At 52.0% G+C, this 21,319-nt stretch overlaps 1 protein-coding gene across 18 annotated transcripts in view; it reads right to left on the reverse strand.

The window, feature by feature from the left end:
- CIITA (class II major histocompatibility complex transactivator) overlaps positions 1–21,319 on the reverse strand; it is a 47,328-nt gene that overhangs the window by 15,120 nt on the left and 10,889 nt on the right. For 15 of the 18 annotated variants that reach the window (XR_007147635.1, XR_007147634.1, XR_007147633.1 and 12 more), the window contains exons 2-10: positions 9,149–9,292; positions 8,815–8,910; positions 6,552–6,614; positions 6,296–6,370; positions 3,968–4,012; positions 3,260–3,412; positions 2,700–2,834; positions 1,276–1,440; positions 701–769 (exon numbers count right to left, since the gene is read on the reverse strand). Coding sequence is in view for 11 of the 18 variants with exons in the window: in XM_047837531.1 (XP_047693487.1) it covers positions 701–769; positions 1,276–1,440; positions 2,700–2,834; positions 3,260–3,412; positions 3,968–4,012; positions 6,296–6,370; positions 6,552–6,614; positions 8,815–8,910; positions 9,149–9,292 (945 nt within the window). In the remaining 7 variants the exon portion in view is untranslated. Of the gene's footprint in view, positions 1–700; positions 770–1,275; positions 1,441–2,699; positions 2,835–3,259; positions 3,413–3,967; positions 4,013–6,295; positions 6,371–6,551; positions 6,615–8,814; positions 8,911–9,148; positions 9,293–10,767; positions 10,956–21,319 lie in introns of those variants that run through there. The other 3 variants (XM_047837538.1, XM_047837533.1, XM_047837534.1) reach the window with 3 other exon arrangements.

Here is a 21,319-nt window from a genome sequence, read left to right on the forward strand (position 1 = left end):
CCGGTGGCAGGGGCGGCCACCACGAGGACAGCCCAGGGGCCTGCCTGACCGTCACCAGCTTCTTCACCCACTGCCTGCTTTGTTACTGCTTCATTCAGTTACCCAGACATCTGTCCGTCCGTTCACTTCCGCACCCATCATTCATTCGCTCGTCTTCTCCCTCGTTTATCCATCCACCTGTGCATTTACTCACTAACCCCCTTCTGCTCTTGCTCGCTCGCGACAGGAAGGCCACAGGGCAGGGGGGCGGGGTTAAGGGTTAAGACAGTGGAATCCGCGTATCTGGTTCAAACCCCAGCTCTACCGCTAATTCGCGCGACCTTGAGCCTGTTACGGACCCCGCTACGTCTCGGGGGGATGGCCCCGGTCGCTCCTCACGTGCAAAGCGGGGACAACCTTAGGATTGTTCACGGCGTGCGTGATTCGATCTGTCTACCGTGCTTGGGAGGGTACGCGGGACGGCATAAGACATAGGCACTGGGCCATTCCCCCATCCCACCTTCCATCAGTCCCCTCCCCAGTGTCGGCTCCTTCCTTCGCCCACTGACCCAATTACCACTCTCCCCTCATTCATGCCCTCAGCCTGGAAAACAAGAGGGGTGGGGCAGAATCAGATGAGCAAGCCAACAAAGACAGGCTGAGTGAATGAGGGAAGTGGGGTCCCCCCGCCCCGGGGCACAGAGAGTCAGCCAGCACTCACCAGGCCATTTTGGGAGCTGGCCGGAGACCTCGTGAGCTGCCGGGGATCGGGTAGGGGACATCTGCTCCTCTGAAGATGAAAAAGTTAGGGTAAGGGGCGTGCCCTGGGACTGCCCCATCTTCCAGGGGGGCATGTCCCCTCAGCGTCCCAAAGGCAGAACGGACAGGGGAGGAGTGTCCCCCAGACAAAGGTCATAAGGTGGTGACCTAAGGTTGTATCCTACCCAAAGACACCTTTCTGGGCCAGCTGCACTGTTAAAAATTTCACCAAAGTTGTAAAACTCACAATAGCTATGGAAAAATCGAGGTTTGCAGACTCTGCTGACAATTCAGAAGATCTGGCCACGCTGGGGCTGCTTTTCTGCGGGGGGGCAATTAGCTAAAGGCTGCGACACTCCTCGCACACCCTCCCATGCCCCCCATTCCCTGGAGATGCTCCCTGCCACGTTTTATCCATAAATGCAGCCTGCTTGTCTCTGTGGGTAAGCTCAGCTCACGGACCTGACTGGGGCGAATCCTTCCCCCAGCGCCTCAGTCCTGCTTCCTGTGACTCTCCCGGGCCCCAAGCGTCCTTACCTGTCACATCTGCACGGGAGGTCAGAGCTGGTTCCGGCATTCCGGGGAGGTCAGCGGCAGACGGGGCAAAGGGGCTGGTGGAGCCGGGCCGTTCTGGGGATTTGGGGAGGCTATGTATGGCGGGGCTGCTGGAAGGAAGCACCTGGCTGGCCTGGGGCACCTCACCTACATCGGGACCAAGGGAAGGGTCAGAAGAGCCAGGTACCCACCCAGGAACCCACTCGGGTCATCCCCATCCCCATCCCCATCAGGCTGTGTGGCTTGGAAAGTCTGGGGAGGAGACAGGGGAACTTCCAAAAGAAGACAATTTCAGGACAGGACTGAGAAAGGGCCTCCGGGGTTACATCTAGCTCAGTGAGACGTGATTTCCCCATCTGTGAAACGGACACAGTCAGCTCATAGGGAGCTTAGGGCAAGGGTCCTTCTAACACTCCTCCTGCACTGTGGTCAGGGTTCACGTTCCTGGATGTCAGGGATGTTCCCTACCTCCTGGGGTCCCAGCACATCACACAACAACTGGCATATAACCTCTAAAGGATGCTCTTGAATTGGGTGCAAGTTCCCCACCCCCCCTCCGGCTCCACCCACTCTCATGTCCCCGAGAGCCCACACGAGCCTTCCCCAGGACAACTCAGCGTGGTAGGTGAGCAGGGACCGTCCTGCGGATCAGAAATGAGGCAGTTCCGACAAAGCTGTGCAAGGAGGCACACCGCTGTTCACCACACTGCAAAAGACAGCGAGGGACAGCCCCAGCAACTCTGGTAAGCATCTCTTATCGTTTGGCTTGTGAACGAGCACATATTGAGGTTGTGATTGTAAAATGGAATAAAGTTTAATAAAAAGGAAAAAAAAAAGCGGGGTGCCCAGGTGGTTCGGTTGGTTAAGCATCCGACGATTAGTTTCGGCTCGGGTCACGATCTCATGGTTTCGTGAGTTCGAGCCCCACATTGGGCTCTGCGCTGACAGGGTGGAGCCTGCTTGGGATTCTCTCTCTCTCTGTCTCTGCCCCTCCCCTGCTCACGCTCTCTCTCAAAATAAATAAACATTAATGAAAGAAAAGATCACGCTCTCTCTCTCTCAAAATAAATATTAATGAAAGAAAGAAAGAAAGAAAGAAAGAGAAAGAAAGAAAGAAAAAGAAAGAAAGAAAAAGAAAGAAAGAAAGGCAAAACCCAGCCTTAGTGGGGGGAAATGACACTTGGAAGGCCATAGGCACTGGACGGGTCATTCACCCAGACCACCTTGGGGAGCTCTGCTCTTCTCCTTTGATTTGTGGGAAATGGGGTCAGAGGAGGGCGTTATGGGGAGGTTCACGAGAAGGTGCTAGGCTACAGCTGCCTACTGCCTAAGGTTGGGGAGGACGGGATCAGGGAGTAGTCAGGCAGCAGGGAGAGGGGTGGGGGGACCAGGCCTCGAACACTCACCTTGATAGATGACCATACCAGATACCCCTGTGCCAGCCCCTGAGATTTGCCAGAGCCCCTGGGGCAGAGTGGGGACGATCTGGATGTGTCCAGCAGAAAGGCTCAGGCAGCTCAGCAAGGAACTGGAAGGGGGCACTGTGAGAGACAAAGGCGGTGAGGTGGGATCCTCTGGAGCACCTGTGTCCGTCTTCCTGTTTTTGTGATTATTTGATTGCCACCTGACTCCCTTTCTAAAGGGCTCTGATGTCCCCCAGAGCGGCAGCTGTGTCTGTCTTGCCCATGGCAGTGTCCCCAACACCTAGCGGAGTGGCCGGGCACAGGGAAGGTGCTTAGTTCATAGCTGACCAGTCCCTGCTATGTCTCCCAGGGATGTGTCTCCTCCCAAGGCACATTCTCCGGCCCGGGCTGAGCTGATGGGAACCCAGAGGATGGGACTGGCTGGGATGGAAGCGGGTGACATGGACGGGGTGGGGGTCCTGTCCCCGGCCGCCCCTGCCTTGACCACTCTTCAGACACCCCCAGGGGTGAAGCCTACCCCCCCCTCCAAGTTCCTAACCTACCAGGCATCAGGATGGTCTCCTCCAGCCACCTCTGGCTGGATGCTGGCTCCTTGTTGAACACAGCAGGGGGTGACAGGCAGGGCAGAGCTGAGGAGTCACTCACGGACCCCACCAGGAAAGTGCCAGTCACCATGGGCACAGCGAGGGGCTCAGCTGTGAGGAAGGAAGTCCTATCAGAATTAGAACTTTCTGAGGGCCGGGACTAGGCTTCCTCCATTCAACTATCAGCTGTTGCCTCACTCCGTCCCCGCTCAGGGGGTGGGCTCCCCACCTTTGCAATAACAACTGGGTGGGAGAAGGCGCGGGCCTGGGGGGGAGGCTCACTGAGGCACGGGGGCTCTCAGGAGGCCAGAGGGTGCTGAGTGACCAGCTGACTCTAGGTGACCCTGTACTCTAAAAGGACCAGTGTGGCCTGAAGGGGCAGCGGAGCAAGGCAGGGGGCAGGGTCTCAGCTCTGACTCAGAATTGAGAAGAGGGGGTGTCGGGGGAGAGGCTGAATCTCCGAGCAGCCCTGAAACTGCAGAGCAGCAGCTATGGAATCACGATCTTGGTCTGAATCCCAACCCCGCCTCTCACTGACTTGTGATCTCGGACAAGTGACTTCACCTCTCTGAGCCTTGGCTTTCAACTGCCAGTTTCTACCTGCACCTAAAGAGGCCCTGGCTTTCCTGCCTCAAAGTCTGCCTGGGCACCCCCCACGCGGCTCACCCAGCTTCCTGTGCTTCGAGTCCATGGGCAGCTCCTCTGGGAAGGCTGCAGAGAGAACATCATGGTTAACTTCCCCCAAGGAAGGTGTGGCCCAAGCCATGAGCGGCTCATGAACCCCAGCAGCCCGTACGGCCTTGCCCAAACCCCACCTTTCTTAGAGAGAGAGTAAGAGAGAGAGAGAATCTCAAGCAGCCTCTATACTCGGCACGGAGCCCAACATGGGGCTCGATCCCATGACCCTAGGATCATGACCTGAGCCGAGATCAAGAGTCAGATGTTGAGCCGACTGAGCCACTCAGGCGCCCCTGCCCAAACCACAGCTTGCGGCACCCAGGGAAATAAGGCACTGGCAGAAGGCCAGTGTCCCTTCCTAGCTGTATGTCCCTTTGGGTCCCTTCCTAGCTTTATGTCTTTGCAACGTGGCCTCTGTGAGCCTTTGATCGCTCATCTGTGCAACGGGGGTGGGGATCCCTACCTTGCAGGAGCACACTGGAAACCCACAAGGTAAACATCCAGCCCCAGCACACCAAGGGAGGAAAACCCTATGCGTCCCTCAGCAAGGGGCTGATGAAACAAATCATTGTTCACCCACCCAGGGACATTCCACACAGCCCTAAAAAAGAACGAGAAGAATGTCCCCAGAATCAAATGAATGGATGAGTGGGTGGATAAAGACGGACAGATGGATAGAGACGTGTTAGGGCAAATAGAGCCAAACATCAACTGTAGGATGTTCGTGGTGCATACGTGGTTGTTGGCAACACGATTCTTTCACCCTTACTGTATGTTGAAAAAGATCACGATAAAATGCCGGGGAAAATATTTATCAAATTAAAAAAAAAAAAGCCAGCAAGCAAGAGGAACTTTCCAGAGGCACAACCACCAGGGACACAGAACTGACCTCCCAGACACGTTAAATGAACGTGCAGCACGGCATTTAGTAAAACTGTGATGATGTGTGTGGGAAAAATTTTTTTTAAAGAGTTGGCTGATAGACAAATAGAATATTTCCTTCTTTTATGTTTATTGTTTATTTTGAGGAAGACGCAGAGAGAGTGAGCAGGCGGAGAGGCAGAGAGAGAGGGAGTCCCAAGCACGGCCAGCACAGAGACCAACGCGGGGCTCAAACCCAAGAACCGCGAGATCATGACCTGAGCCAAAACCAAGAGTTGGGTGCTCCACCAACCGAACCTCCCAGGTGCCCCCAAGACAAACAGAATGTTTCTAACAGGGTAAAAAGGAAAGTGGGAACATGGGTTGTTTTCAGGCGGGGAAACTGAGGAGCTGGGGGACAGGGGTGGGAGGGAGATTGGTTTTCACTGAATATTCTTGGCACCTTCTGAGTTTCTACAGCATTTCTCTAGCCTGCCCCTGCTCTACCTGTTCAAAAATGAAGAAATAGGTATGAGTCTGACAGAAGGTCCAGGGCACTGGAAGTACCCAATCAACTGTTACGCCCATTTTACAGATATTTGCGGTCAGGGGACATTTAGTGACGGGCTACTGCAGGCACTGTGTTAGATTCCTGGGATGCAGTAACGAGTAAGGAAGACAAGGCCCCTGTCCTCAGAGCAGGGGACTAGTCTAAAAGGCAATACATACAATAAGTCCAGATTGTGGCAAGCGCTAAGGGGCGAGGGGGGACACAAAGTAAGAATGAGTGAGGCGATCCCTGTGGAAGGGGAGTCAAAGCAGGCCTCCAGGAGGAGGTGACCGGTTAGCCAAGACCTAAAGAATGCAAAGGAGCCCGCTTGGGAAGACCTGGGGAAAGGGCATTCCAGGCTGAACAGTAAATTCGGGGGGCCCTGAGGCTGGGAAGCGTATGTGCGTTACAGGAACGGAAGGAAGCCAGCGTGGCTGGGTGTACTAGCTCGTGGGAATTTTCGAGAGGTGGGAAGGGCCAAACTGTATAGGCCTTGTGTATGTATTTTGTGGCCATTGGAGGGTTAGCAGGACAGCAAAATGATCCGGTTTGCATGGAAAAGCCCGTGTTGACTGCCAGGTGAGGACACGTTAAGGAGGCCTGGAGACTGAGCAGGAGGCTCAGAGAGGTGCAGGCACTTTGCTGAAGGCCACACAGACCATAAACAGCAGATGGAGATTCAATCCCAGTTCTTGCTGACTCCGGAACCTGTGTTTGAAGACACCTCCCTCAACCACAGGGTCACCAGGGAGGAGCATGAGGGGAGCGGTGGGTGGAACATCCAAACCCAGCAGAGCAGACAGGACTTGACACGGGAAGCAGCCGGGAGCCACAGCGGGCTCTGGAGCCAAGGCACGGCCAGGAGTCAGGCAGGCTGAGGGCAGATGAGCGAGGGGCCTACTTACATCTTTTCTGACTTTTCTTTTCCTCCAGCGTCTCCACACTCTCGCCGATCATTTCTTCCAATCCTATATGCTCGACTTTGGAGAAAAACCCAAGACACCAACATACGGTCAGTGGGCGTCCAAGGTGAGCCTTCACTGTCCCTATATCGGGGCGGGATCTGACCACCCTTCAGAGGGTGACCGTCAGGTGTTACGACGCTCCCCAAGGAACAAGGAGGAAAGAGACGCAGGCTGAACCAAGAATCCCCCAACTTACTGAAAATGCCTTTGCTCAGACCCTCCAGTTGTGAGTCCTGGAACACGTACTGGTCCAGTTCCGCTGCCAAGATCGGGAAAAGGGCAGTCGGTCAATGAGTTCTCTGAATGCCTTGTCTGCCAGACCTTGGGGCAGGCACCAAGGAACGGTGGCCCCCCGGGCTTGGCACACACACTGTTTGCAGAATGAACGATCACACGAACGAAGGGACACGGAACCTTCCCGGGCTCTGAATCCCACTGAAGGGATGATACGCACCCGTGAAAAGTCCCCTATTGCCATAAAGTAGTACAGTGCAGTATAGTACGGTTGTCACAGGGTTTTGAGTTTAAATTCAGCTCCACCCCCATTAGCCCCGTTAGCTGTTGAGCCAATCGCTTAACCTCTCGGGGACTCCATTTCCTCATCTGCGTGATGAGAACACCCGATGCCTACAATCCAGGGACGGGTGGTCTGAATTAGAGGCTCTACCTCCGAGTTAAGGCATCAAGCGCAGGTAGCCAGCATACTGTAGGTGCTCTTTGCAAAATCCTTTTCTAAACACTTTACACCAAGCAGCTCATCCAATCCTCAGACATCCCACGAGGCAGGTGTGATTAGGTGATTAGTATACCCATTATGCACCTCGGGAAGCCTTCTTCTAGACCTATGCCAAGATGCTTAGATGACTGCATGCTCAGGCCAGGGCATGGCCTTCTAGAAGCACAGAGAAAGCCCACAGACTCGAGGGACGGACTTGGATGAAGCTTCTGCTTCCCTGGCTTTGGCCGCTTCAACTTCCTGGGAAGATGCTCTTGAGCAGAAAAGCCCCTAAATCCTAAGAAATGCTCAAATCCCTCATCAGTGCCTCCAGTTGTGAAGAAATATGAATGCCCTCAGCACCAAACACTTCTGCTTCCTCAAGTAAGTTCCCAGGACGGAAAGGAAGCGGGCAGACTTCTCAGTTCTGTAATTTTTGAGACACATACAGTTACCACTCCTCTCCATTTGCTGCTTTGTGTGCTACTGGATTAACTGTGCACTGGGGGAAGACTGGCCACATTCATGCTGAGCACAGACCTGCTCAGCGTTGTGGTTCTTGGGTTGCCAGGAAAAGGGCCGCTAAGAACAGTTGTGCAGGTTGTTCACTGTACCCGGGTGCCCAGCATCAAGAGGACAAATGGAGGCCACATCCTCCGAAGAAGGGACACCTTTTTCTAATTCAACAAAGCCTCTGTATGAGATAGTGGTGATCTTGCTGAGGAGGGAGACTTTACCCTACTCCCCTCCACACACACACACACACACACACACACACAAACCAAAACAAAAACAAAAAACAAAAACAAAAACAGCAGCAACACCTCTCTCCAAAGAGTTCTGCCCTTATCGGAAAGCAGAGCTCTTTTTAAAGCTGCAAATCAGCCTCTCAGCTTAAGCCTTAGAGAACCTCCCCACCCTAGACACTTTCCTTTTTGTGGCTAAAAATAAAGACTTTGAAATGAGAAAGACCTAGGTTCAAATCTCACATCTGCCCATCACTATCTCTACTGCAGCCTTGGGTACACGGCTTCGCCTCTTTAAATTTCAGTTTCCTCATTTGTAAGGTGGAGATACTAATGCTGTCTACTTCCTTCGCTGTGAGGATTCAATGCAGTAACACACACACAGTGTCAGCACGTAACAAGGACCCCCCAGATGGTAGATACGACAAATACTAGAGTAGTTTGGCTTAAGAGCTGGGGAGAAAGGGGGCAGAGCATGGTAAGGACTGTGAAGGAAGGAAAGCAGGGCAAGAAATATAAAAGGGTATAGAGGGGCGCCTGGGTGGCTCCGTCGATTAAGCGCCTGACTCTTGGTTTCGGCTCAGGTCACGATCTCACATTTTGTGGGTTCGAGCCCCGCACTGGGCTCTGCGCTGGCAGTACAGAGCCTGCTTGGGATTCTCTCTCTCTCCCTCTGCCCTCTCTCTGCTCCCTCCCTCTCTCTCTCAAAATAAATAAATAAACATTAAAAAAAGGTACAGATACAGAGGCAGAGGATGTAAAGGTGAGATCCGGTTTGCCTGATAGTTACTAGCGAAGGGGTCGATTTCCCTTACTGTTCTCCATCTCCCTTCTTCCCTGGAGTCTCTGTTTTCTAGCCCTTGGTCTGCATCCCCCTGGCCCTGATTTATGAGGGAGGGGCCTGTTGCGGCTCTTGGTGAATGGACGAGGTTAACAAAAGAGAAAAAGGAACTCTTCCCCTCGACTGGCCTTTTTCTGGGTTCAGAACGCTTCCTCACCGATATTGGCATAAGCCTCCCTGGTCTCTTCATCACCTTCCATGTCACACAACAGTCTGCTGAACTGCTCGCAGTTGATGGTGTCCATGTCGGGTTCTGGAGGGAAAAGTCCCTTGGATGAAGTAGGAAAGTCCCTTGGATGAAGCAGGAGAGAGGGCTGGTGGGGATGGAAGGAGAGGCGGGGAGGGGCCGGGAGGGAGCCCGGGGGTTTGGAGCTGTCCGTGGTGCTGACCAGAGCTCAGCAGCCAGAACGTCCCCTGCCGGCTAACTGTGTCCATTGCAGGCTGAGGGGGTGAGGAAGGACTTGGGAGGGGCCAAAGGGAGGAAAGCCCACCTGAGCAGAGCTCAATCTCTTCTCTAGCCGGGTCCATCTGGTCATAGAGGTGGTAGAGCTGCAGGGGGTCAGCATTGCTGTTGAGAAGCTCCAGGTAGCCGCCTTCTAGAGGCCCCAACTCCATGGCGGCACACTGCCCACTGCCTGAAAGGAAGACACGTTCAGTCATCGCATGGAGTGTTGGAAAGGTGTGGACAGTTAACCTACCACAGTTCCTAGCTGGGTCACTCGGTAAGGGCCAGGGCTTGGGAGAGCCAACGAAAGTGAGCAAAGGTGCTCATTCGTCACCTCTTACGTGCTCAGGGCAGTGGAAAGAGGAAGCTATATTTCCTTCCTCTGAGGAACTTATGGTCACTCTGGGAAGATGCCCATGATGCAGGAAATGTGCCTGGGGAAATTTAGATTCAAGGCATCTTACACCTGGGAGCCAGGAGTCTTAGGTTCCACAGATGGCACTACCATGAGTGACAACAGTTGAGATTTGTAGACCGCCTACCATATGCCAGACACATGGGCTAGCACATTCAATTCTCACATCAACAACCATATGAGGTAGACGCTATTACTATCCTCATTTTCCAGATGAATAAACAGGCTCAGAGAGGTGAAGTGACTTACATAAGATGACCCAAGTCCAAGGTGCACTGGAATTTTGTTCTGGACAGTCTGATGCAAGGATATGCAATTAAGTGTTATGCTCTACTGCCCTGGGTGACCTTGAGCAAGTCTCTGCTCCTTTCTGTGCCTCAGTTTCCTAATATGTAAATTGAAAATTCCTAATCTGTTGAGGCAGATTCTAAGAATCTTCGTTTGGTGAAGGGCGTATCAGATACCTTAGATATTACTTCAATTCAATCTTCCAAATACCCTGGACATGTCCACATAAAAACTTGTATATGAAAGTTCATAAATGCATAACTCATAATAGCCCAAATATGGAAACAATTCAAATATCTACCAATGAATGAATTAAAAAATGTGATAAATCCATACAATGGAATACCATTCAGCCATAAAAAAAGAATAAAGTACTGATACATGCTACAACATGAATGAAACTTGAAAACATTATACTAAGTGAAAGAAGTCAGACACAAAGAGCCATTTATTGTATACTCCCATTTATCTGAAATGTACAGAATAGCCAAATATTTACAGATAAGTAGATTTGTGGTTGGCTAGGATTAGGAGAGAGTTGTGGAGAAAATTGGGGAGCAACTGACCATGAGGGTAGGGTTTCTTTCAGGGGGATGCCAAAAATGTTCTTTAGCTGACTGTGGGGATGGTTACACAACTGTGTGAATATACTAAAAAGATCACCGAATTGTGCATTTTATTTTTTTAGATTTTTTTTTGAGAGAGAAAGCACCTGTGAGTGTGGGAGGGGCAGAGGGAGAGGGAGAGGGAGAGAGAGAGAATCCCAAGCAGGCTCCGCTTCCAGTGCAGAGCCCGATGCAGGGCTCAATCCCACAACCCTGAAACCTGTGCCAAAATCAACAGTTTGACGCTTAACTCACTGAGCCACCCAGGCGCCTGCGAATTGTGCATTTTAAATGGGTTAATTGTCCGGTATGTGAATTACCTCCCAATAAAGCCATAAAAACAAATGAAACACTGACCCTGGGATGATAAGCATTATTATCTCCGTTGTTCAGATGACCATGTAGCCTCCCAGATATGCGCAGTTCTTGCTGGCTAGCATCACTCTGAAGCCTTGTCTGTGTGGCTCCAGGTTTCTGCCCCATTCCTAGTGGTCTATGAGTCCATGTAGGGTTCATTTCCTAGAGCTGCCTAAGTGGTACCATAAAACTAAGGAGCTTAAAACAACAGAGCCTTAGTCTCTCACAGTTCTGGGGGCCGGAAGTCCAAAATCAAGGTGTTGGCTGAGTCGTGGTCCCTCCAGAGGCTCTAGGGGAGAGTCACTCCTTGCCTCTTGAAGTTTCTGGAAACTGTTAGCATTCCTTTACTTGTGACCTTGTGGCCGAATCACTAAAATCTCTGCCTCAATGGTCCCATCATCTTCTCTTCGTGTCTCAAATCTTCTGCCTAACTCTTAAAAGGATACCTGTCATTGGATTTAGGGCCCAGCTAAATCCACCATAATGCGGGATGATCTTATTTCCAGAGCCTTAACTGAATTCTACCAGCAAAGACACTTTTGCCAAATAAGGTCACATTCACTAGTTCTATATATATTTTGGGGGCCACCATTCAACCTCCTATCCATGAAAAGCAGATGCTTGCTTGAAAGAATCAGACACAGTTTCTTGGAAGAGGTGGCAGGAGAGATGGCCTTGAAGGCCAAAGGACCTGATAGAGCCTTCTGAGTGCCCCTGCCTGGGTCACAAGAAAGTGGGGTTGAAGTGGGAAGGACAGCAGAGGGTAGGACCATGAGAAAACACACACACACACACACACCTCACCAACACAACACCTTCCAGCTGCTTCTTTTCATTTGACTCATTAACAACGTTCACCACTTATAGAGGGTCTCCATATAGACCACAGATATTACAGAGAATGAACTTTCCAGTCCAACATGTGGCCCTGGCTGGGGCTGCCTGTTGATAATGGGTTGGGTGGGAGCCCAATCATAACCCAACAGGAACCCAAACATAACAGACTTGCCTCAAAGGCCCAGCCAACCTTGACTGGAGGAAGCAGAACTGAAAGATGGGGCCACCTCCCTTTTCTTGTCGTGAGACCAAGCCTGGGGGTTGGGGGAGAAGAATTCCACCCCTCCCAGCATATTGGCCTGAGAACCACACAGAAAAATCTACTGTTCTCTCTGGGGAGGTAAGAAAAGAACTCCCTTCCTTAAGTCTTGCCTGCGGCCTTCTTCCCCTTTTCAATCTGGGCTACTTATCGACAGCTTATATCGTAGCAATCCGCCTCTTTTTCCAGGCAGCGGGGTCACCTGGTGACAACAGCTCTGGACTGAGCCCAGTAATTTCACGACTGAGTTGGGTGACTTTGGTCAAGTTACCAAAACTGTTTTTTTCACAGGGTAACAAACAGGTCTGCCAGGGGCCTTCAAGTTCAACCTCCTTCACTCTGCAGAGGAAATGAGACCCTGAGAAGGCACATAACTCATACAAGGTCCTACAGCCTGTCTCCGGCCGAGCCTGCACCTCCCTCCCCAGAACAAGACACTCAGTCCAGTGCTCTTTCCTGCCAATTGAAATGTTCCCATTCAATGCACAGCCCTGATCATATCTAGGCCTAGGAATAGGGACCAGGTCCTATCACAGATGGGTGATGGCAGGGAGTGCAGAAGGGAGGAGCCGGGAGAAGTTTAACCCAGCCTCACTTATTGACGGACTCAGCACCAAACTTCGGACAGCGACACCAAATGCCTTCAAACACCAGAGAAATACACCTGACGGAAGAGATAAAAAGCCAACTTGTGTGAGCTCTGGAGTCAAACGGCCTGCGTCTGAAACCACTCCTACCTACCAACTCACCACAACCTGGGCAAGTTCGTTGTATAAACCTCTCGGAGCCTCAGTTTCCTCATCTGTAAAATGGGAACAATAACTGGTCACCCATGAGGATCAGGTGAGCTAATTCTCATAAAGCCCTCAGAAAGGCGACTGGCCCTTAGTAGGCCCTTAGTGAATTGTGGCTTAGAAGGGTATTGGCGCATGCGTGGTGCGCAAAACGTGGGTGATCGCCATCGTTACCGTCGTCCTTATTATTATCAATTTGCTTCTAACCTCTGTGAGGTGGACAAAGGGACTCTTTCTCTTTCATTCCTGCCTAAGTCACCACATGGGGAAGCCAAGCTTTCTGTCCTTTGACTCAAGGAGACCCCACGGACCCCACAGGAACTAGAAAACCCCACAGCCAGCAGTGGGACCTGGGAGGTCTGCTCATGTCCCCCATCACTACCTCTGAGAAGGTGCCTGGGAGAAAAGTCATCCAAACTCTGTGTCATTGGCTAAGCCCAGACAGGAAGACATCTATTCTTAGACACTCTCGACACACGCCTTAGCACCTCCCTTCCTGCTACCCCAGCATGAACCCTGCACCGGATGCACTTTCTCTTGAGTAGACAGGAGTTTGCAGTTCACAGTGGGCTTCTGCCTCCACCCCTACCCCTACATCTGAGCTCCAAAGAGCTCTAGGGAGAAGGCAGGATGGAGTATTAATGCCCATTTGATAGAGGAGGATACTCAAAACTTCGGTGACATGGCTTGTCCTTGGTCACCTGGGTGGAGGGTTTGAGTTTGAATCAAGGCTGGGAGGCATTAAGTGGGTGACTTAACCTCTCTGAGTATCAATTTTCCCATTGATCGGGATAATGACACTTCCCTTGTGGGACCAGTGAAAGGCCAAGAGGGGTCTCGGAGGCCTACAGGAGGCCCATGGGCAAAGGAATCCCATCGTGTTGGGACACTGCAGAGCTGGGACTCAGTCCCAAGAGTCTAGTCGCCCAAATCCATAGAGCCTCCCGTTCATGCCAAGATCTACGCACATCTTGACTTGGGACCTCCCAGTATTCCCACAACTATGTTCCCTATGCCTCTAGATGTTTAGGAAGTGCTTCCGAGGCCCCTAATTGGACTCTTTCCCCCAAAGTGCCACTCTAGAGGGGACTGGGGACAGAGATGGCTCAAATCACCCCACTGCAGAGAAGAGAGTCCCCTTCAGTCCCCGAGAGTCCCCAGGGCAGATCATACAGGCCAGGAGTCCTGCGAGGGCAGGAGCCCTGTCTACAGGCCCTAGCCCTGTCTAGCTCACTGATCCCCAGGCTCCAGCATGTTCCTGCACGCAGTGGGCTCTCTCCCTCCATAAAAGTGCTACGTCACTAGAATTCACAGGTGCCTGCTGAATGCCAGGCAGCAAATGCCATGATGTGCAGACCGCATCCCATTCAGTCTAGCACACACGTTTGCGATCCGTATTCCCATTTCTCGGGTAAAGAAACAGGCTAGTGATCTGGGATCTGAACCAACTGCTTGGCTCCCAAGTCACAGCCCCTTCGAGTCACTCTTGGTCCCCAGCCGCCCCGGGGAGGTGCCCTCGCCTGGTGAAAGAAGGCGTGGGTGGCATGATGGTTTCTCCTTTTGAGGAGCTGTCTGGGGCACAGCAGAGAAGTGGTCTGTGTCTTTTTGGTAAACGAGTCGTATTTTTAGAAGGTCCTCTTTGAGCTCCCCCTACCCCCACCCACCCCCCCCCCCCCCGACCCGGGCCACCACCTTCCACATCCAACCTGAGAAAAAGTTCCTAACCTTTTTGCCACCAAAAGCCCCTTTGGGGGCTCTCTTCTGTCCCCACTTTGTACAACACCACAGGTTTTGAAAGACCGCACGCCCCAAAATGGTGTCTAAAATAAATGCATTTCTCTCTCCCCCCGGCCGAGGGAAATCAAGTATTGCCAAACTGTTCTAACTCCTACTTAAGTAACTTCACATCCACTGTATACGGCTCTCCCATCCGCCAGCGTCACGGTCCTTCGCTGCTGGGAGACTGTTTTGTGTTTGGGGCTGTGCTGGATACTCTCTGTGTATTATCCTGTTTTAATTGTCTGGGAAAGCGGTATTATTATAGTCATTTGACAGGCAATGACAATGAGGCCAGACTCAGTTTATCAGATGCTTTCTTCGCAGAAAAGGGGGGTGTGTGTCCTTGGGGGTCTAAGGTGGCATCGAGAGGGAGAAAGGGGCACCTCTGCTAACCCCAAACTCTTCAGCGCTGCTCTGCCCTGTGATAAAAGAGCATAAGAAAAAATACGTCCCTGTACGTTGACTGTACTTCTCCTCCAGAGGAAGGAATGGAAAATCTTCTAACTGTGTCTAACGATGTGGCATTCCATTCCGGCTTCGCCTTTGACCTCCAGCCCCCGCCGAGCCCTAGTGGGTGTGGACACCACTCAGCTGAGGCATTTGGGGATTCTAGACTGCTCATGGCTTGTCAGCCTTTCCCCTCTGCATTCCCCCCCAAAGCCCCCCTGCCCCCGACCACCTTGCTGCCCGCCTTCAGGACAAACTGCTTCCGGAGGTCAGAGGGTGGCAGGAAGCCAGGAGCCTGGGGTTACTTATCTGCCACAACCAGCCCCTAGTCTGTATCTCTGTGGGGCTAACAGATCAAACAAGTTCCTCTTCTCTTGCACCTTGCAGACCTCCAGAGAAACTCTAAAAGACAGGCTGCACTTTTTCCCCCCTCCAAATCTGTAAAACATTGATTTACTAAGCATCTCCTACCAAAAAAAAAAAAAAAAAAAAAAAAAAAAAAAAAAAAAAAAAAAAAAAAAAAATCTGGGGGCTCTAAATAGGGTTTTTTTTTTTTAATTTTTTAAATGTTTATTTTTGAGACAGAGACAGAGCGCGAGCAGGGGAGGGGCAGAGAGAGAGGGAGACACAGAATCTGAAACAGGCTCCAGGATCTGAGCTGTCAGCCCAGAGTCCGATGCGGGGCGAGAACCCACGGACCGTGAGATCGTGACCTGAGCCGAAGTCAGACGCTCAACCAACTGAGCCACCCAGGCGCCCCCCTAAACAGGTTTAAAACACAGTCCCTGCCAAGAAGCTTGCAATCGAGACTCCGATTCTATCTTAAGAGGGAGAGAAAACATGATAATGATGATACGGTGGTTAAGAGCACATGCTCTGGGTTCAAATCGCAGTCCCCCCACTAACTGCGTGACCTCACGTAAGTAAGTCACTGAGCCTCTCCTGGTTGCGAAATCTACTGCCCTTGGTTGGCACGGCGTCTATGTCACTAGGCTGCTGTGTCTTGTCTCAAGTGACCTATCCAGAAAGTGCTCCAAAATAGAAACAGCAAGGCATCACTTGACAGTGTGCGACTGGCCAAAATTAGAAAGCCAGGAAACGCCAAAGGCTGCGGGTAGGAGCGGGCTGGTGCGGCCACCCTGGTGAACAACCCAGCACCACTTAGAAGACCTAAGGATGTGGCGATCCTACAACCTTCCAGTTCAAGGTCGGGCACAGACGTCCCAAGGAAATGCTCTCATGGCCCCACGGAGACACCCACCGGACGACGCACTGTACTGTTTGTGGTGACAGAGTGTGGAGGCCATCCGGGTGTCTGCTGCTGAGGGAATGACAGTAAAAAGTAGCCACGGCACTCCCTGGGGGGTGATGCCCTGATTAGAAGCAACAGACCACGGGGCGCCGGGGTGGTTCAGTCCTGTGAGCAACCGACTTCGGCTCGGGTCATGATCTCGAGGTCCGTGAGTTCGAGCCCCGCGTCGGGCTCTGTGCCGACGGCTCGGAGCCCGGAGCCTGCTTCGGATTCTGTGTCTCCCTCTCTCTCTGCCCCTCCCCTGCTCCCTCTCTGTCTCTCTGTCTCTCTGTCTCTCCCTCTCAAAAACAAATAGACATTTTTTTTTTTAATTTAAAAATAAAGAAGCAATAGGCCGCACTCACACAGAGCAATGCAGGTGGAACTTAATAACGTAGTAGAGAGCAAAACAGTCAGAAAGAGAATGAGCTCTGAGAGCCCAAATCCAGAAGTGCAGAGTAACACCCGGGAGAAAAAGCAGCCTAGCCGACCCCTACAAGCACAAGGATACACCTCGAATGCCTTGGAAGGCAAATCTCAGAACAGGGGAGGTGCTTAAAGGGGACGGAGGGCCCACAACCTTCCCTCCCCAAGGGGGGGCGCCACAAAGAATACAGTTCAAAGCGACTCCGGATGGAAGTTTAGACCTTGGCCTCTGGAGAGTCGGACTTGACCATTTCAACCGGGAGGGCAGATACTATGGTGAGCTGCTCAGATCAGCCTCTTGAGGTCGAGGTGCCCACCTACCAGCTGCCGGAGGGCAAAGGGCTCACAGCTCTGGGAATAGCTCCAAGTCACATCCGCTTTCCAAGCAGAGCCCACATCCAATGACAGGTCCCTGCGGGGTGCAAAGGTCTGGTCCGTGCCTCAGTTTGCAGGAACGCCAAAGGCTATCCCGGCTTCAGCATGCTGGACCTTCTGTCGAGATTTACAGCAGCCCCAACCTCCCTCTGCCCCATCCTGCCTCTGCCCTCTCCCTTCGGTGCCCACACCTCACATGTCCGCAGTAAACCCCCACATGTGCAAATCTCCATTTCGGAGTCTGATTCCTTAGGAACCTCACCTGAACCCAGCTCGTTCTGTTCTTCGGCAAGTGGGGGCTGGAAATCACACGGAACCCCACAAAGGACCCCCCAGAGACTGCCTCTGAGAGCTTGGGTGAAAGGCACATATCTTCTCTGCCTCTCTCCCCAAGGACATTCACCTCATCGTGACTTGGAAAATTTTGGGGATTCAAGTGATACCTTGGCTGGTGCACGTGCCTGTAAATGGCACGGTTACTGGGGGCGAAGGGCCCAGGGGACCCGGGAGGAGAAGGCAGGAGACCCGGCTGCAGCTGGGGGACAAGGGGTGATCAGTGCTTGTCCAGAGCTCAAGTCCCCTTCCGGCTTGGCCGGCCTCTCCTGCCTCCAGGTGGCCTTCCCTCTGTACACCCCAACATTCCTAGCTGCTGCCGTTAATGACCTGGAAAGGAGTCCGACAGGTTTTTCCAAGGAAGACAACCCGAGCCAGGTCCTGGGAAGAGGAGGGGGGCAAGAATCAGCAAAGCCAAGCCCTCAGATCCAGGCCTGACCCTCAGCTTGACCTAACACGGCACCTAAGCCAGTGCCACACTGAGATGAATCACAGGCCAGCCCTGCCTGCCAGGCTCTGACCCCCGAGATATGCGATTGGCAGGCCTGGCTGCGAATCAAAACTGCCTGGAAAGGATGCTGAACGCACAGCAACCCCGGGCCTGACTCCCAGAGGCTCTGTTGTTTGTTTTTTTTTTTTCCCCCAGGGGTTCTGTGTTTTTCAACCAGCACCCGCTCCAGCCCTCTGACGCGCACACTTGCCGTGCAGGAATTAAGATAGGTTTTATTTTCAAGGCAGCCTGAATTTCCACTTGCCAAGAAAACCCTGGACCTTCAGCTTCTGTGACTTTTTTTGAACACTGGGAAACCTGCGATTCTCCCCCGGCAGGTGAACCTTCCAGAATCTCCATTTCTGCCACCTTTCCACTTCTCCCCAGCCGAGAACCCTGGAATCGGTATGAACCCTTCCTCAGTTCTTCCAGTTTTCCTTCCGAGAGCCCCCCGGCAGCCGTCTCCTTGAGGTAGCAGCCCCCAACCGCACAGCCTGGATTGTTGCAACAGCTACCAAGCCTTTGCACTAACCTAGTCTCCCAAACCTCAGGTGTTCATCAGCCAGCTTTACAATTTGTTTGGTCACCTCTGCAAAGCACCTGTTCTATAATTTACTTTTGTATTTTCCTTGAAATAGCCTTTAAAAAAAAAAAAAAGAACGCATTTATTTTAAAAGAAAACTTTCCCTGGGGTGCCCAGGTGGCTCCGTCGGCGAAGCATCCCAGCTCTTGATTTCGGCTCAGGTCACTGATCTCACGGTTGGTGAGACAGAGCCCCAGGTCAGGTTCTGCGCTGACAACGTCTCGCTTGGGATTCCCTCTCTCCCTCCCTCTCTCTCTCTGCCCCTCGTCCGCTCGCCCGCGTGCGGCGGAATGCACACACGCACACTCTCTCTCCCTCTCTCTCTCTCAAAATAAATAACGTTTAAAAAAAATGAAAGAAAACTTTCCAGAATTGAAGTCAGGAAATCAAACACGTACCGGCACGTGAATGTTCGTCACGCACTATTCATGGTAGACAAAATGTAGGAACAACTCAAATGTCCGTCAACAGACGAATGGATAAAACCAACGTGGTCCATCCAGACACGGGCTATTATGTGGCCATAAAAAGGAATAAAACACTGACGCCTGCTATAACATGGATGAACGTGAAAGATAGGCTAAATGAAAGAAGCCAGTCACCCGAGGACAAATTTTGTATAATTCCACTCATGGGAGGCACCTGGAGTCGTCGAATTCGTAGAGACAGAACATACAAGGGCGGTTGCCAGAGGAACGGGGAGTCAGTTTGGGGTGATGAGAAGGTTCTGGAGATGGATGGTGGTGATGGTTGTGGAACAGTATGAATACATGTAATGCAGCTGAACTGTAAACTTAAAAGGGGTTACAATGGTAAATTTTATGTTACCATTAAAAAAAAAAAGGAAACTTTATCACTACCTCCCATGGTGGGGGGCACAGGGGGGAACTATCCTTGCCACTGAAAACAAAACAATGTTATCAAAATAAAGGCAACTGCTCTACTCTTCTGTTGTTCTGTTAACAAGAAACATCAGCAAGCATGAGTGTTGCCAAAGACAGCTACACACAAAAATGAAGAAGGCTTGAAAAAGAATCAGGAAAGCAACCATCTCCGCTCCACGAGAACCAGCGTCAGGTAATACCTCTTTAAGAACCGTCTTTGGACCACCCATCACATATGCCTCCAAGTCTGGAAACCTCCCTTCAGCCCACAACTTCCCCTCAGATCATTCTGTGCAATTCCTCCAGAATCTATAATGGTTACTCCTGGCACAGGCATAGTCTTTGGTGGTTTTTCCAAAGACTGTGCATGTCAGTCAATCACCAAGACCGTGCTTTTTGTTTTTGTTGTTGTTGTGATTGGTGGTGTTTGTTTTTTAATGTTTATTTTTGAGAGAGAGGAAGAGAGAGAGAGCGCACGCACAAAAGGGAAGGGGAAGGGAGAGAGAGGGAGACACAGAATCTGAAACAGGCTCCAGGCTCTGAGCTGTCAGCCCAGAACCCGAGGCAGGACTCGAACTCGGGAATGGTGAGATCATGACCTGAACCGAAATCGGACGCTTAACCAACTGAGCCACCCAGGCGCCCCCAACAGTGCTGTTTGTTTTATCTATCTTACGGATGAACCTCCGAGAGGAAAGTCATTTGTTCAAGGTGACTGATGGCAAATCTGAGAGTCAATTCCAGGAGCTTCCCCTTCCTCTTCAGGTCACTTCCCTGACTGCCCGGGATTGACCCCAGGCCTTGGTGTTGAGTTCTTTTGTTAATTTCCTGACTACTCTTCCCATAGTACCAGGTGCTGAGGTCTCAAGAGGTAAAACCGGGTCCCTGCCATCAGACAGACTTTGTTGTATCACCAAGACTCTCTCTGAGTACCCAGGACCTGCTGGATTTGTAGAGGCTCCCACTGTAGTCCAGTGCCTGGGCTCTCCACAGTCTTGGGTTCAAATCTTGACTCTACTATGTGGCCTTTGACAAAACCTCCGGGGGAAGTCCCTATGGTTTTGTAACATGATGACAGTACAGTACAGGGTGTGGATCACTCAGTGCTTCTCAATGCCTGTATGACCTCTGGACCTCTGACATAGGAGTCACCCAGATAAACAGTTTAGGACAGGCCCAGCCAGTGGAGCCTTGGGGGGGGGGGGGTGGGACTTACACACTAAACAGCCTCTCAGGTGATTTCCTTGTGCAGGAAGCCAGGGACCCCTTGGCTCAGTTCTCTCTGAGGATCTTTCCATTGTACATCCTGGGATCTTGGAGACAGGTCCTTGCCTGAGGCAGCCTGGGGTTTGGACAGTGATCCCTTGCTGGGCTCTCCCCCTCTCTCCCCACCGTTCCACCAAGCCTTAGAGCAAGAACCACCCATTTCCTTAAACTTGTGATCGGCCAGGAGTATTTCTTTTCTTGGCTGGTGTGGAGGGGGGACTTCACAGAGGGAAGGCGTCCTGCCAAAGTTAGGGACTCCAGGCAGCAAATGCCAGTGGGGTGCTGTGGGGGTGCCGTGGGGCTCTGTGGACCTCTGGGTTCCGACCCCCACCCTGTGTCACCTTGGATGGGGGGGGGGGCGTGGGACTCAGAACACAGCTGTGGGCTTTGAGGGTCCCGGACGGAGCTAGACGTGACAGCTCCAATTCTGGCATTCTGGGGACCCCGGGGACACCCCCCTTTCTGGGGCTCCTTGGTTCCTCCGGTTGGGAGGCGTGGCTCAAGTCCCCAAGGTGAGAATGAGATGCCAACCTCGTTAAAGCAGTCCCGGAACGCTGCACCCCTCGCGCGAGATGATCAGAGCGAGGCCAGGAATTGTATCACATTTCCGGATCTAAGAGACTCCATTTTAAAGCCCCGTCCGTGTTCCTTTCTGGCTAAGGAACTCCTGACCGGGGCCACAAGTGGCAAGGGTTTCACAAGCAGTTGCTCGTGGAAATGTTAATAAAGACAACTGGCGTCCAGATCCTGTGGGGGCAGTAAGGTTAACACCTACAAAGCACAGTTTC

Source organism: Prionailurus viverrinus, chromosome E3, assembly GCF_022837055.1.
Source record: "Prionailurus viverrinus isolate Anna chromosome E3, UM_Priviv_1.0, whole genome shotgun sequence".
NCBI lineage: Eukaryota > Metazoa > Chordata > Mammalia > Carnivora > Felidae > Prionailurus > Prionailurus viverrinus.